At 41.0% G+C, this 14387-nt stretch overlaps 1 protein-coding gene across 2 annotated transcripts in view; it reads right to left on the bottom strand.

Annotated features, from left to right (window-relative positions):
• NIBAN1 (niban apoptosis regulator 1) overlaps positions 1–14387 on the bottom strand; it is a 123123-nt gene that overhangs the window by 54674 nt on the left and 54062 nt on the right. The window contains exons 2-5 of one of the 2 annotated variants that reach the window (XM_005290712.4): positions 13619–13749; positions 11273–11404; positions 10276–10390; positions 8567–8734 (exon numbers count right to left, since the gene is read on the bottom strand). In XM_005290712.4, coding sequence (XP_005290769.2) covers positions 8567–8734; positions 10276–10390; positions 11273–11404; positions 13619–13749 — 546 coding nt within the window. The remainder of the gene's footprint in view (positions 1–8566; positions 8735–10275; positions 10391–11272; positions 11405–13618; positions 13750–14387) is intronic. The other variant, XM_042851281.2, reaches the window with a different exon arrangement.

Raw genomic sequence — 14387 nt, 5'->3', positions numbered from 1 at the left:
ATTTACTGATCTAATTCCATGTAGCCTTGGAAGGATTTTGCTTTTAATTAGTAAATGGTGGTTATCAACGTCTTCCTCCACCTACAATCCAAAATGTACATCAGGAAAGTTAAAACCACATAACATCATATTAGTAGTCAAATAGTTCTCCTTTCTGCTGTCAGTTGTATCAGGCCAATCAATGAAAAATGAGTATTAGGATACAAGGGAGACAAACTGGCTGAAACAGTATTTTTTTAATGGACTAACTTCTGTTGGTGAGAGACAAGTGTTTAAGCTTACACAGAGCTCTTCTTCAGCCTGAAGAAGAGCTCTGTGTAAGCTCAAAAGTAAGAGCTCTGTGAGCTTGAAAGCGTGCTTTCTCACCAACAGAAGTTGGTCCAATAAAATATATTGCCTCACCTATTTTGTCTTTTTAATGCCTGGGACTAACCTGGCTACACCACCACTGCATATTAGGACACAAGTTTACTAACCAATACTATAATTTTATTTCTGAATCAGTTATTAATCTCAAATTCTCAAGTGGGTGATTTTGCAAGTCTTGAGTGAAGCTATACATTCACTAAAAATTAGAACTGTTATAGGCCTGCATTCTTAACATTCTCCAACCTCAACTAGGTCAAGGAGTGAGAGTCCCCAGGTCACTCCTGATCCAAATCTCTCATGACTACTATCTTTTGCCCAGCTCATTTGTATTTTTGTAACAAAAACAAAAACTCTTTGTGAATGTCAATCTAAAAAAAAAAATAGTGATTCATTTCAATGTTGCTTAAAGAAAAAAATAAATGTAGTGACCCTGGGAAAATATTCTGAGTGCCATATAAAATAAGGAAAGAAAATAATGAAGTAGACATAATTGTGTAATACTGCAATCAGAAAATAACATATCTTCTCCAGTGCATTTTGACTATACCTTCCCTGAAACAACTGACTGACTTTTATGCCTCATTACTGAGGAACAAAGCTTCTAAGGTTAAATTTGATCTGATTCACCAAATCTCAGAAAAGGGAGGAGGCCAAGAATTACTGTCTTAATTTCTCAAGACTCATCATTATGTCATTTTACTCTGTCCCACTAATATTACTCTGATAAATTTGCTGGCTTTGATTAAGCCTCCTTTGCAAAGTATGTTTTGTGGTTGACCTGGGTGTCATGTTTAGTTAAGTCCTTTAGAAATCCTCTTTCATAATACACAAAGCCATTTGTTTCACTTGAGAATATTTTGAAGGTGAAATTAATCCAGATACATTATTCATTTAGCACCTGAACAGTGCCCATTGAAGTCAACAGAAAGACTCCCATTAATTTCAGTGGGCTTCAATTAAGCCCTTAGGCCCAGATTTTTAAAAGTATTTTAAAGCTGCATTCATCACTGCAACACCCAACTGATTTAAAGCCCAGGTTTCGTTTGTGAAATGTCAACTGCCAATGGGATTTTGGCTCCTAAGTGCCTAAATCCCTTTTGAAAATGAGATTTAAGCCCCTAAATCAGTTAAGTGTTGCAATGCTGAGTACAAGGTTGCCACCCATCCAGTTTTCACCCAGATAGTCCAGGTTTCAGCTTGTGCGTCCGGGTGCCATTTGACAAGCCCTGATGTCTGTGTTTTTAATCTGGGGGGGGAGGAAGAGGTGGAACATGGCGGGACCTGGGGAGAAGAGGTAGAGAAGGAGGCACGGCCTGGGAGAAGAAGCAGAGCAGGGGTGTGGCCTTGGGGGAAGAGGTGAAGCATGGGGCACGACATCAAGGGTCCAGTTACCAGCCGTTAGAAAGGTGGCAACCTTACCCAAGAAGCAACTGCATTCCTTAGTTATTAAACTGTTGGTGGAACAAGGAAAATATGGTAGTAGAGGGAGTTTTTTGGATGTTTGTGGCACTGTACCAATATAATTTAAAGTGAGCCTACCACCTCTTTCAAACTACTGGTGAGGCATTGGTGAGTGATCAACAGTGGCAAATTTATACTAGCCATGTATATTTACCTTGACTGCTCTCCCACACCAACTGGTGCTATAGAGATTTATTCTGCATCGATGAAGCCAATCAGACATTTGTCACTTTTGCCAGAGACTTCAATTAGCAGTGGTGAAAAGGAACTAGAAAGAGTATGATACTGGCTTTGAAATATATTGGCTCCAAAAACCAACCAAAAAAAAAAAAGAGAAGTGAATGCAAGTATAGCTTAAAATCAAGTTGCATTTGATTTGCTCTCACAATAAAACTTGATGTATCCAGAAAGCTGACAAAGTAGAACTGTGTTATAAAGATCTAGTTGGGCAACTCCCATTTGGATCCCTACAGCTGATTACTACACTTATATTCATCAAACAGTGAATTTGCCAAAGGAGACTGCTTCAAAAAATCAAAGCATACAGCAAGTTCTGCAAGTGGGTTTTTTTTTGGTACTATGGCTGGTTCTGACTGGCTCAGTCACTCCCAAAATTTTTAAATATTCTTTAACTGCAGCTGAATTGGACTCAGAAAAGGTGCAAAATTTGTAACCAAACCACTGATAATGAAGAAAATCAGATTACTTCAAATCTGAGGGCTTGTCTACACTTAAAATGCTGCACCGCTGCAGCTGTGCTGCTGTAGCACTTCAGTGAAGATGCTACCTATGCCGATGGGAGAAGTTCTCCCATTGGTGTAGGTACTCCACATCCTTGAGAGGCTGTAGCTAGGTTGATGGGAGAATTCTCCAGCCAGCCTAGTGCTGTCTATATCAGAGGTTAGGTCAGTTTAACTGTGTTGCTCACGGGCGTGGATTTTCCACACCCCTGAGCAACGTAGTTATACCGACCTAATTTCCTAGTGTACAGCAGGCTTGATCCTTATAACCCGAAAGCCCCACTGATCAGCATGAATAAAGGGCAAACACACCAGCACCAATAGGAATTGGTTTCTGGAAGAGAGTTGATTCATATCTAGAAACAGTGATCAGTAAATCCCACTGTAATTATTCCTTGGCCTCTATGAGTTCTGACCAAAAAAAAATGAAACAAAGCTGAAACAGTTAAAACAGTTTAGAAAAAGGAAAATCCAGCAGCACTCCCTTGTCAAGATGACATGCTGACTCACTGCAGCGCCACACTCTACAAGAAACAATCAGCGTGCATGAAGGAATTAACTTTGTCTCTTGGAAGAAAACAAATATTTCAGAAAACAAACTACAGAATTTTCAGCTATAAAACAGCATTATAAACTCAGTTAGAACTTCCAGTGGCATTTTCCAGGAAAATAGCATGGCAATTTCAGCTAACACATTGCATCTAGATACCTGGTGCCGTTTTCTAGCAACTCTCCTGGCAAAAGTTAAAGCTACCTAGCACTTTTTGAGAAGATTTGGAGAGAATGGTGCCTTGACTAATGCTTCTTATCTTAGTAAAAGACATTCTAATGTCCAGTACTTTGAGTGAGTCATTGTTAACGCTGCGATTTAGTCACAGAGGTCATGGAAGTCAGGGATTCCGTGACTTCCAAAGACCTCAATGACTTCAGCCAGCCTCGGCTGGGAGCTGTAGGGTCCCCTGCTGCTGGTGGCAGATGGACCTCCCGCATCTCCTGGCCACTGTGGGCGGCAGGGGGGACCCCCGCAGCTAAGGGGGGACCCCAATGCTCCCCGCCACCGTGGGAGGCAGGGGGGAATCCCCGCAGCTCTCCACCTCCCCAGGTGGCAGGAGGGACCCCCAGAGCTCCTGGCCTCCGTGGCGGCATGGGGAACCCCCAGAATTCGGAGCCACCAGCCAGGAGGACCCTGGAGCTCCCAGTCCACTCACAGCTGCCCAGGTTTCTTCATGAATTTTTCATTATTGCCCATGACCTGTCAGCGACTTTTACTAAAAATGTCCGTGATAAAATCTTAGCCTTAGTCATTGTTGATTGCATATATAACTTTCATGACTCCTTGTCTTTCTTTTCTATTTCAATCTAGGAAATTGACATACAAAAGCTTTGTTCACGTATTGTTACGGTTGTTACAGGCAATTCAGCAACAAGACATACTATTACACACATCACTAAGGCCTGGTCTATGCTAGGAAATTTGGTCAGTATAACTACATCGCTCAGGAGTATGAAAAATGCACATCCCTGAGTGATGCAATTAAACAGACCTAACCTCTGTGTAGACAATTCTCCCATTGACCTAGTTTACCACCTCTCAGGGAGGTGGAGTACTTATGCCACCAGGATAACCTCTCCAATCAGTGTTGGTAGCATCTTCACTGATGCGCTACAGCAGCACAACTGTTGCAGAGGAGTTGCTCTGCTGCAGTGTATTAAGTGTAGACAAGCCCTAATAGTCTAAACATTTAAAACCAAAGGAACTCACAAGGTAAAGGTTACATATGCAATCCTGACACCAACTTTAACACTCAGTTCTCATATACATCAAACAAACAAAAATCTCTTCCCTGACCAGCACCAAATCCCTGTACTTCTCTGTGCAATATTTAAAAGGCACACACAATATTAAGAAATATAACTTCTATTAATCAGAAGTGATTGATTGAATTGAAAATGTGAATTACAAACTATTGCGTGTATAACTGGTATTGTGCATGTATTTGTTCTGTATACTAAGTGTAATAGTTTGTTACAACACTGACAGTTGCAGTTTTCATCTGAAGAGCACTTTTATGCCCTGCATGGTGAATAGAATTGGGATATGTTCATATAGTTGCTTTGTGTCTCATGGTGTTTGTCTAGTTATGGGTATATGGATTTATTTTAATCAGTGGACAACATTATTTATAGGCCATTTGTTCAGTCATGAATTGTTAAAATGTCTGGTTGCGTATGATTGCATATGATTGAGCAAAAGCATAGACTTTATAAAACTTTGACATGATAAAATGAATGCATTTCACACAGTTATGAGAGAAAGCATATAAACCAATATTAACTCCCTCAAATAACTGTTAGGAATGTTTTCTCCAAGGGAAGAGTTACAGTTCTTTGGGTGCTGGTCAGTGCGACATTTTCTGTTAATGATGTGTTCACAAGCAACTGCATGTAAGATTATAAGAATTATGTAACATTAGCTTACAATTTCCTTAGCTTTTAATGTGCGGGCTCTTCTACTGGAATAATGATATGTTTTATTCTGATTTCCTTTTAGCAAATAAGTTCTTGAGTGGGAATATACCAGATGTAATGTGCCTTGGTATAAAAACCTAGTGTTCATTAAAAATCTTGTATCAGATAAAAGCCTGACTTCAGGAAAGCGGCGAACAAGAAATCTTGGAACAGGCACATATATCAGCAACAGCTGAAATGTGTGAAATATAGTAAAACACTGAATCACACACATTAAGATGGAAAAGACCTATTAGGTCACCTACTCCCATCATCTGCCAGTGCAGAATTGTTCCCTAGAGCACATGGTGAACTTCAGTTAAGAATGGAGGCTGCCAAAAGCCCTGTCAAGTCTGTTAATACTTGTCCAATAAGAAGGAAAACAAAATTAAAAAACTTACAAACGATCCAAGTCACAGAAGATTTACACAGTGCCAGGAAAACATGACTCTATCCCTATTGTGAATTCTGTAACTTGCTGTAGAACCAAAGTATTGCTTTTTAGTTTGGAGCACTTTTGTACTGTATGATCACAGCTAAAAGAGCAGACAAATCAGAATTATAAACCACAAGGGGAAACTTTCCCTGTAAGAATGCTGTGGGAAATTGGCTTCAGATGGCAGCTATACGTGGAATATTTGTTGAAGCTTTATAGTTTCAAGATACTTGAAAGTGCTAAGTGCATATGTGTTCCTCCTAAATAGAGGCCTTTCGCATATAAATCCAGCCCTAATTTGGTAAATCTTTATGCTTCTTGTGACTGAGGTCGTGTCTACATTAGGCTTTTAGCCACTAATATAGCTACACCTGTGTAGAAAAGTGCAGCTTACCCAGATTTGTACAAGGTAAGCAGAGAACAGAGAAAAATCTCCTGCTGGTGTCTTACTAAATTTGGTACTAGCTTGCAAACAAGCAAGGAAGGAACAGAAAGGAGGTATGAGGGATCACAGGCCTTGACCCCCAGATCCCCAGACAATGGTCAGACTGGGGTTGCCACCCAGCAGCTCACCTGAGCCAGTGGAAAAAGGGGGCTACCAAAGCTCTAGCTCACAAAAGGCCACACCCACAAAGCTCCTGATTGGGGGAGAAACCCAGCCTCATTGATTGGCTGAGATGCACTACTTAAAACCTGAAAGAGGCACAGGAAGTTGTCTGAGCAACTAGGTGAATCCCTGACTAGCTAGTGCTATGGACCCTGCTTACTTGCCTGATTCCCAGCCTGTTCCTGTCCATTCCTGCCCTCCTAATCCCAGACCTGGTCTGTTCCTGGTTCCTGCTTTCTTGCCTTGCTCCAGGTCCCTGATCCTATAACCTACACTGGATGCTGACTTCAGCTCTGACCCCTGGCTTGGTACCTGACTCTGTCTCCATCTCTGACCCTTGGATTGGCACCTGGGTCTGACCCCAGCTCTGGTTCCATGCTCCTGACTCTGACCATTAGGTCTGACCACCCATGCCTAGTCCCTAGAGGAAGGCTGCAGGACCTTGAGAGAGTCCATGACATCTGTTTACTGGTGAGGCATAGAGCCCCCAGGTGTTCATGGGATTATGTGACTGCCTATGACCACCATTGAGTTCATGGGTGCAAACAGTTGCATATCTTAAAAAATCAGTTAGACACATATTGCAATATGCATCTCAGTAAGTGAGAAGTGGGACTGAGCCCTGAATGAAGACAGGAATGAAGCTGTCTTTTGCTGTTAAATGAACACTTTTGTCCCTTGGTCATTTCTTTAGATACTAATGGTCAAAACTCATTCGGAGAGGGAAAGACAGCCTCTGGAGGTTGGAAGTGTTTCTTATGAGAAAATATCTGCAGTATTGTGCACTAATGGCCCCCCAAAAAACCTAGTGCGTAATTGTTCCTGTAAGCTGCAGTGTTTTGGATTATTAACATGCAATACCCTAGTATTTTCAGAAAGGTTCCTGGAGAAAAAATAAATCAATAATATTGTACCTTCAGCGAACGTTTATGCAGTGGAAACTTCACATACATTCACCACTAGAATTCAGACATTTACCATTAACAAACAACGGTAGCTGATATACTGCAGCTATTTCTAATCTTAAATATATAGAAATACTGAGGTCTTCAATAGCACTATATGGAAGCTGTTAAATGCTGACATTTTTCAGTAGTGACTATATTGTAACCTCTTAATACTGCCCCATGAAAACCATTAGCGGCTCTAAGAACTCCTTATGAAACTGGTGAGGTCAGGACTTCTTCATCTTTTTGGCAAGCCTTTAAGAAGTATCCTCAACTGACACCTCACTGTAAACGAGCCAACATTTTACTTTTGTTGAAATTGCAAAGCAAGCACAACTTTCAAGAGAGAACTTTCAGGCATGATGCAGTAAAGGCACTATAGACATCTGTGGACCTTATATTCTCTTCAGTGGCTGCCTATAGAGAGGTCGCTTTATTTTAAGAGAGAAGTTACTATGTTTTAAGGTAATCCAGTTTAGTTTTTGGACAGTGAGGGATCTGGCTATATTTGATCATTATTCATTAAGTCTTGCTCTGACAATTATGTGTGATTTGGCCCCAGCCATCTTCCAGGGGTTTTATCTTCACAAGCTAGAACAACAAGTAAACAAGCATTTGATATAGTAATCCTTTGGCTGTGGCACTCCCTCCCTTTGGATACCCACCTCAGCCCAGCTGTCTCAAAGATTTTAAATTTCTTTTTATGCAGATACTGATTCTGCTCCCACTGAAGTCAATGTAAAAAAATACTCCCACCAATTATACTCATAGTGAACTCATAGTTTTAAAACAGCCTTTTAGACCCAAATATTGAGAAAAATCACAGAGTGAATGCACCACTCAGGTTCTACCAGGAGGCCTTACTTGGTGCATAGCCCTTGCGCGGCTATCAGTAGAGGGATGAACATCCCCCAAAGAAAACATAAATTCTAACATCACCATTGATGCACCATCATGATCTCAATGTGATCTCTAACATATGATTTCTATAACATTTGACCAAAAATTTGATAGTGTTAAATAGCATGCATCAGATTCTCATCTTGTGGCCAGGATACATCATAGATGGTCCGGTAGACCATGTATACATAATATAGCAGGAGTCCAATAAACTCTTTGGATGATTTTACTTTATGGTACAGGTTTTAAATTCCCATGAGGGACTGGAACACCATTTCAAAGAGGCTAACATGTTTTGCATCCAAGCACACTACAATTTTTAAAAGCCATGTTGAATAACTGCTTGAATCTTACTAAAATGTAATGTGCTCACACTTGCTAAAATATAGCTTAACTTTAACCAGATTTAGCTGTAGCACTGAAAGAAAATTATCTATATTAATACAGATTTTACTCAAGGCACTTACAGGGAAGCACCTCTGAGACAGAATGGGACTCCCATAATATTTTGTTTTTCCACAAGATGGATCTTACAGCAGGCTAATCAGGCTTAACCACAAGTAATGGGTGCACAAGAGGAAGCCATTGTTGTACTTACCTTGGTTTAAGTGTCTGACACAGTCATTCAGCACTGCACTAAATTGTTTCTGAGCTTCTGGATCCTCGAAACAGTAGTAACTGTGTCTGAGGTAGGGCTGCCACAGGTAAACTGGAAACTCTTTTGGCAGGAGAACAAATGCCTGGGCATTTTCCTTCTCATTAGAAGCTAAATAAATACATACATACATACATACATAGAAATATCTGGTTTAAAACAAGTTTCTGGGCTTTTCTAGCCAGTTTAACAAACATTTTTACCTTGTGTTTAAAGCTATAGGAGAAATAAATCCATTAAGGTTCTCAAACAACATTTCTTCTTTATCATGGAGGTCTGGCCTAGGAAAAGTACAGGTCTCAGGATGAAATGGTCCATCTTGATCCAAGCAAATGATCATTCAGATCATGTTGCACATTGCATGCTTGGGACCTGCAATCTCTGCAGATGGTACTTCCATGTTACAGGGGCACATGTTTGTATTCAAGTTAGATAGAGCCCTCAGATGGGCAAAGTTTAAGCACCTTGGAGAATCATAATTTTTGATGGATTATAAAGGCTAGGCAGCAGGGCTTTCATGGTAAAAAAAATTAAGCATGGGGAATTTTCATTTCTTTCCCTACTGTCTCCTCTGTATAATGTATTGAGCAAATTATATTTAAGCAAAAAGAAAGAGTGTGCATTTCCTCACCCCCAGTTTTCCTTCCATTTAAGCCCCGATGCACTGTCTTCGGAAAGCTCTGTGCAATTCTGTGCTCTTGGACAGATCAAAGAAGGTCCAAAGTCCCTTAAAACATCAGTTTATGTTTCTATCTGGACCACACACAGATATTGTAGAACTCCATTTATAGTTAAGTAGAATAAAAGTCATTGTATCTATGCTTTGCAGTGTGCAACGGGCAATTCCATTAACGGTCTCTTTAGAGACTTTGCTTGGAGTAAAGATGTTAAACTCACAAAGCCAGATCTTTGGCTGGCACAAAGGGGACAGAGCTGCCAGAAAAAGACAGCTAGGAAGTCGTTGTATAGGAGAGTCCCCAGATGCCCTAAAGCTGGTGTATGATTACTAGTATTATTTATTTGTATTAGCAGGTGTTCCAGGACCATGACAGGGCATGACTGACGCATGCTGTCCCTGGCAATCCTGGGCCAACAATCACAAGTTAGAGCAGCACTGAAAAGACTTAGAGGTCAGAAAGGCAATGGAAAGACACCTGTGTTCCTTATACCCCTCCTTAGCTGTTCCAAATCCACATCTGGCCCCTTAGATTTAGAGCTTTCTTCCTCTTCATGGGAGGAAAAATAATTGTGGTGTATAAGCTATACAAAGTAATGTGGAGCTATTATCTACAATTAACAACTTCCCTTCTATTTGTGTGTGGGACACCCAATGAAGTGCCTTTAAAGGGAGACAATTGACATCCAAGGATGGGATAAGTAAAATATAGAAGTGGTGTTTTCTAGTCTGCTTGTGGTTTTGCTTTGTGCAGTTCACAAAACTATTTTGTAGTGACAGCATGACAACAAGTATCCAGTACTTATTCATTAATTAATAGCATGTAGTATGTGGTCTTCTGGAATTATGTTTCGATAATGGAAAACATGGAGCATTCATCTTCTGTTACACTGCTTAAAACATAGCCTCGAGATCTAAAAAAAGGCTGTGGAAAAAGTGGTTGAGATTGGGCATTTCAGTTTTTGACAGTGCTTACCAGCTGGGTCTGGAAAATGCTTATCAGACAGCAAATTGTAATCTTCTTCTGAGGTCAGTACTTTGCCTCCTGCAGGAAGAATACGATATTTAGGGCTGACTCCCTTCTGGTAAGCCTGGGGGAGGAGGGACATGAGAGAGAGAGAATCAAAATAAAGATTTTAAAAATGGTAGTCTCAGCCTATAACATGTCCCCAATTCATTTACATGGAACTAGTACATAGATCCTCCCTAAAGACAGCAGTTTGGGTGGGCTAAATTCAGATCTATTTCCTGAAAGCATCAAATCTGAATAATGTTTAAGTGTAAAAAGGTCAGCAAAATGTGTACAAAAATGGCCCTCTGGTACTGCTTATCTGGTATTGTGCAACTTTCAAGCTATATCTACTTAGTTTGATGGCTAAAACTAGTTTGGACATTGGCACTATTGCAGGGCCAACATTCCGGCTAAACAGAAAGCTGCATGGTGGTATATGGGAATCAACAGAAAAATTGCTAGTTAAATTCCAGTTCCAGAAACACTGGTTAGGTACTACAGTGATAGACCCCTTAGAAATGTTGATAGATGGATATATATGGGGAAGACAGAAGTGTTGTGAAGATTAATTGTAAATACTTGCAAAATGTTTGATAGATGAAAAGTGCTTAATGGATGTTGCACCTGCTTATCTGAGCACAGAATTTGATCCATTCATAATAAAACAGCATCTGCATTAGCCTAGAATCCACTCCTATTCAGATTATCGACAAGTTTGGGAATATTGAGTTCAGTAATTTTTTTAAATCTAACAGAAAGAATGAGGTGTAACAGACCCAGTCATATGTTACCAACTCCACACGGAAGCAGTAACATGCGAGAGTGAAGCTTAGAGTGACCAGATAGCAAGTGTGAAAAATTGGGACAGAGGATGGGGGGGTAACACTATATAAGACAAAGCCCGAATATTGGGACAGTCCCTATATAATTGGGACATCTGGTCACCCTAGACAAGCTTTACCTCTTTGCTCTCAAAGCTTTGCACTGCATAGTCGTTTCTGATCACAATATATCTCTCCTTCCATTTCTTCAGATCTTCAGCAAAATGCAACAACTCTGCTTCATACAAGATCATCCCAGATTCCACAGGGGGCTAAAAAGAAAGTGATCAGATTTGAAAGCATTTTGCACAAATACTGGCTATTCTGAAGGTTTTCCTTCTACATTTTCCAGAGGGCATATTAGCAAGGACCATTTGGGAGCTCTTTGGGCCTTCTCTTGAAATTCAGAGTAAGGATCATCTGTTTGAATCAAGTAGATGCAACCCAGGTGATTGAATTCATATGACTTCAGAGGGTTGGGCGCTAGTGGGCCTAATTCTCTCCAAACTTATTTCTAGATTTCTGTGGCAGAGGAGTTCTTATTAACCTTTCAGTTTTCATGGTGGTAATATTAGCAAGTTCATTAATAATCTTTTGTTTTAGATGTCAGTTCTGCAGCAGAGCTGGCCCATTGTTCCCAGGTGCTTCTCCATTACGTGTTAAAAGACTATTTTATTTTGGAGACTAACTTTATGATTGAAAGAATCAATTCTATGGGCATAAAATATTTCACGTTTCTTTCATTTATACTTTTTTTGGCTTTGCTGTCCCTATTACATATATATCTTTTCGAAGGGCAATGCTTGTGTTTGAGTGCTGGTTCTTTGCCTAGCCAACCAACATAAATAGTATAAACTATGAGGTTTCACATCTCTCAAGGCGAGGACTTGTGATTTCAGGCCAATTCTAGTGAAATGTTTAGGTTAGCACCTATCTCTCAATTATGGTCAACGTCTCTGAATTTCCTTCCCTTATCAAAACCGTACATACATGCTTCTTTAGATTATTCCATGAATTAGTTTGACAAGTGTTGGCCTTTCCTATGGAATCCTGCAGGCATGGTTTACAGATTTGGCTAACTCTCCCACAGAAACGTCCACCATAATTAAGGCTCAGATTTAGTCATGAGCAAGTCACAGGCAATAAACAAAAATTCACAGCCCCGTGACCTGGCCATGACTTGTACTATACCCCTGACTAAATTTTTGGTGTTCTGTGGAACTCCAGGGGCACAGCTGCGGCTCTGGAGGGGGGGCTCTGGGGCACCCGCTGGTGCTGGGAGGGGCCTCTGGGATGCCTGTTGGTGCTGGGCGGGGGCCTCCAGGGCACCCGCTAGTGCTGGGGGGAGAGACTCTGGGGCACCTGCTGGTGCTGGGGGGGAGGGTGTCCAGGATGCCTGTTGGTGCTGGGGGGGAGGGCCTCCGGAGCGCCCGCTGGTGCTGGGGGGAGGGGCTCCAGAGCACCTGCTGGTGCTGGGGGGAGAGACTCCGGGGTACCCACTGGTGCTGGGGGGGGGGGGGGCAGCATGGGACCTCCACTGCTGGCAGGGAACTGCCCCACCGGCCCAGGACTGCCACCGACGCTGCTGGCGGGGGGCAGCCTTGGAGCGCCATTGTTATGGGGGGTGGGGAGGAGTGCGGCTGGCCTTGGGGTCAGTCACACCTGCCAGCGGCAGAAGTCATGGAGATCACAGAAAGACATGGAATCCATGACTTCCGTGACAGACTCGCAGCCTTAACCATTACGTATCGACTTTATCCTGAGATACCTACAAAACTTTCCAAGTGATCAGAGCCCCACTATTCCTCCCCTCCACACCAAATCTGATCCCTGTTGAAACGTATGTTTCATATCAGTATTTTTCTTATTCCAAAATATTCTCTTCCCCAAAAAGGTAATACAAGTTACTTCATGTCTAAACCACAAAACAGAGCCAAATTTTCAAAAGGCCTCAAACACAGCAATTGAAATCACACTTATACACATCTTTAACATTTTTACCATGTGCAAAAAGAAAACAGTTCTGGCTGGGAGGCTAACTGCATCTGCACTTGCAAGTTTGTTACAGATCTATCCAATCATGCACACATCATAGCTTTAAACATACATGAGTTTAACTGTAAAAGAGATGCACTCAAGATGTTTTGTGTCCAAATTTATAGGCCATTAAAAAGATAGCCAAAAATATAAGTAAGGAAAATGGAAATACATTATTTATTTCTTATATATATGTCACAGTTAGTTGGCCCTGATTTTCAGAGGTCCTGAGTATCTGCTGTTCTCACTGACTTTAACTGGAGTTGCAGGTGTTCAGCACTTCTGAAATTCTGCCTCTTTTGGTTACAGATGTAATCTTGAGTTTCTGAGTGCATTTTGTGTATATTTAAGATAGTTATGCTAATAAGGTCTGGCTGTTTCTGTGCTAGCAGGGCAGAGCTATCAAGCAACATCATAGAACCTAGGATTCCTCCAAGATTTCCTCTTACCTTGGTTTTCAGGAATTGAGACTGGAAGTTTCGGTGCTGTTCCAGTTCATTTTGTATGTGCTTACAAAAAGCAACAGCATACTGGCGTTGGTAGTGTGGGCTGAAGTTTTTGATTACAGCCTGGGTTTTCCCTGAAACAGAACATATGAGAATAATTACATTTAATTTATATTCATTTTAGGAATAGCAGTACAAACCATATCAACATACTGTCTAACAGCAGCCAATGCTCATTGCTTCAGAGCAAGCCAGAAACCTATAATGTACTCAACTGTGTGATACTGTAAACACAATGGAAGTTTCTTCTTGATTCCAGTTGGTGAGCCATTTGTGCCCCAAATTGTTATTTTACACAATCTACTGCAAATGGTGTTCTTATTCATACACTATAGCTATCTAATCTTTTTCTTAAAACTTACTAAAATGTATTTCCCTATAAGATGCTATCTTACCATTCTCATGACATAGTGTCTCAGAACAGCCGATGTACCTTAGCAGGAAGATAAGGGTTTCAAGCCAAAAAAAAGATATTCACGAGATACTGGGGGATGTTCATGCAAATTAGCCAGCTTTGTCACATGTCACAGATTGTATTGCTGGCTCAGAAACCTTTCTCCAATCTTTTTAAAAAGGACACTTTCTAGGTTTAGCCATTGTGGTCTCTTCTCATAAACACGACACAGACACACTCTATGGGGAAATGTTTTTTTTAACAGATTTCAGTTACTTTTGGACTCCAGATATCATCAGCACTAATACTGCTACGTTG

Source organism: Chrysemys picta, chromosome 8, assembly GCF_011386835.1.
Source record: "Chrysemys picta bellii isolate R12L10 chromosome 8, ASM1138683v2, whole genome shotgun sequence".
NCBI classification, from domain to species: domain Eukaryota; kingdom Metazoa; phylum Chordata; order Testudines; family Emydidae; genus Chrysemys; species Chrysemys picta.
The sequence above is the reverse complement of the archived record's forward strand: the minus strand, read 5'-3'. Positions and strand labels throughout refer to the sequence as shown.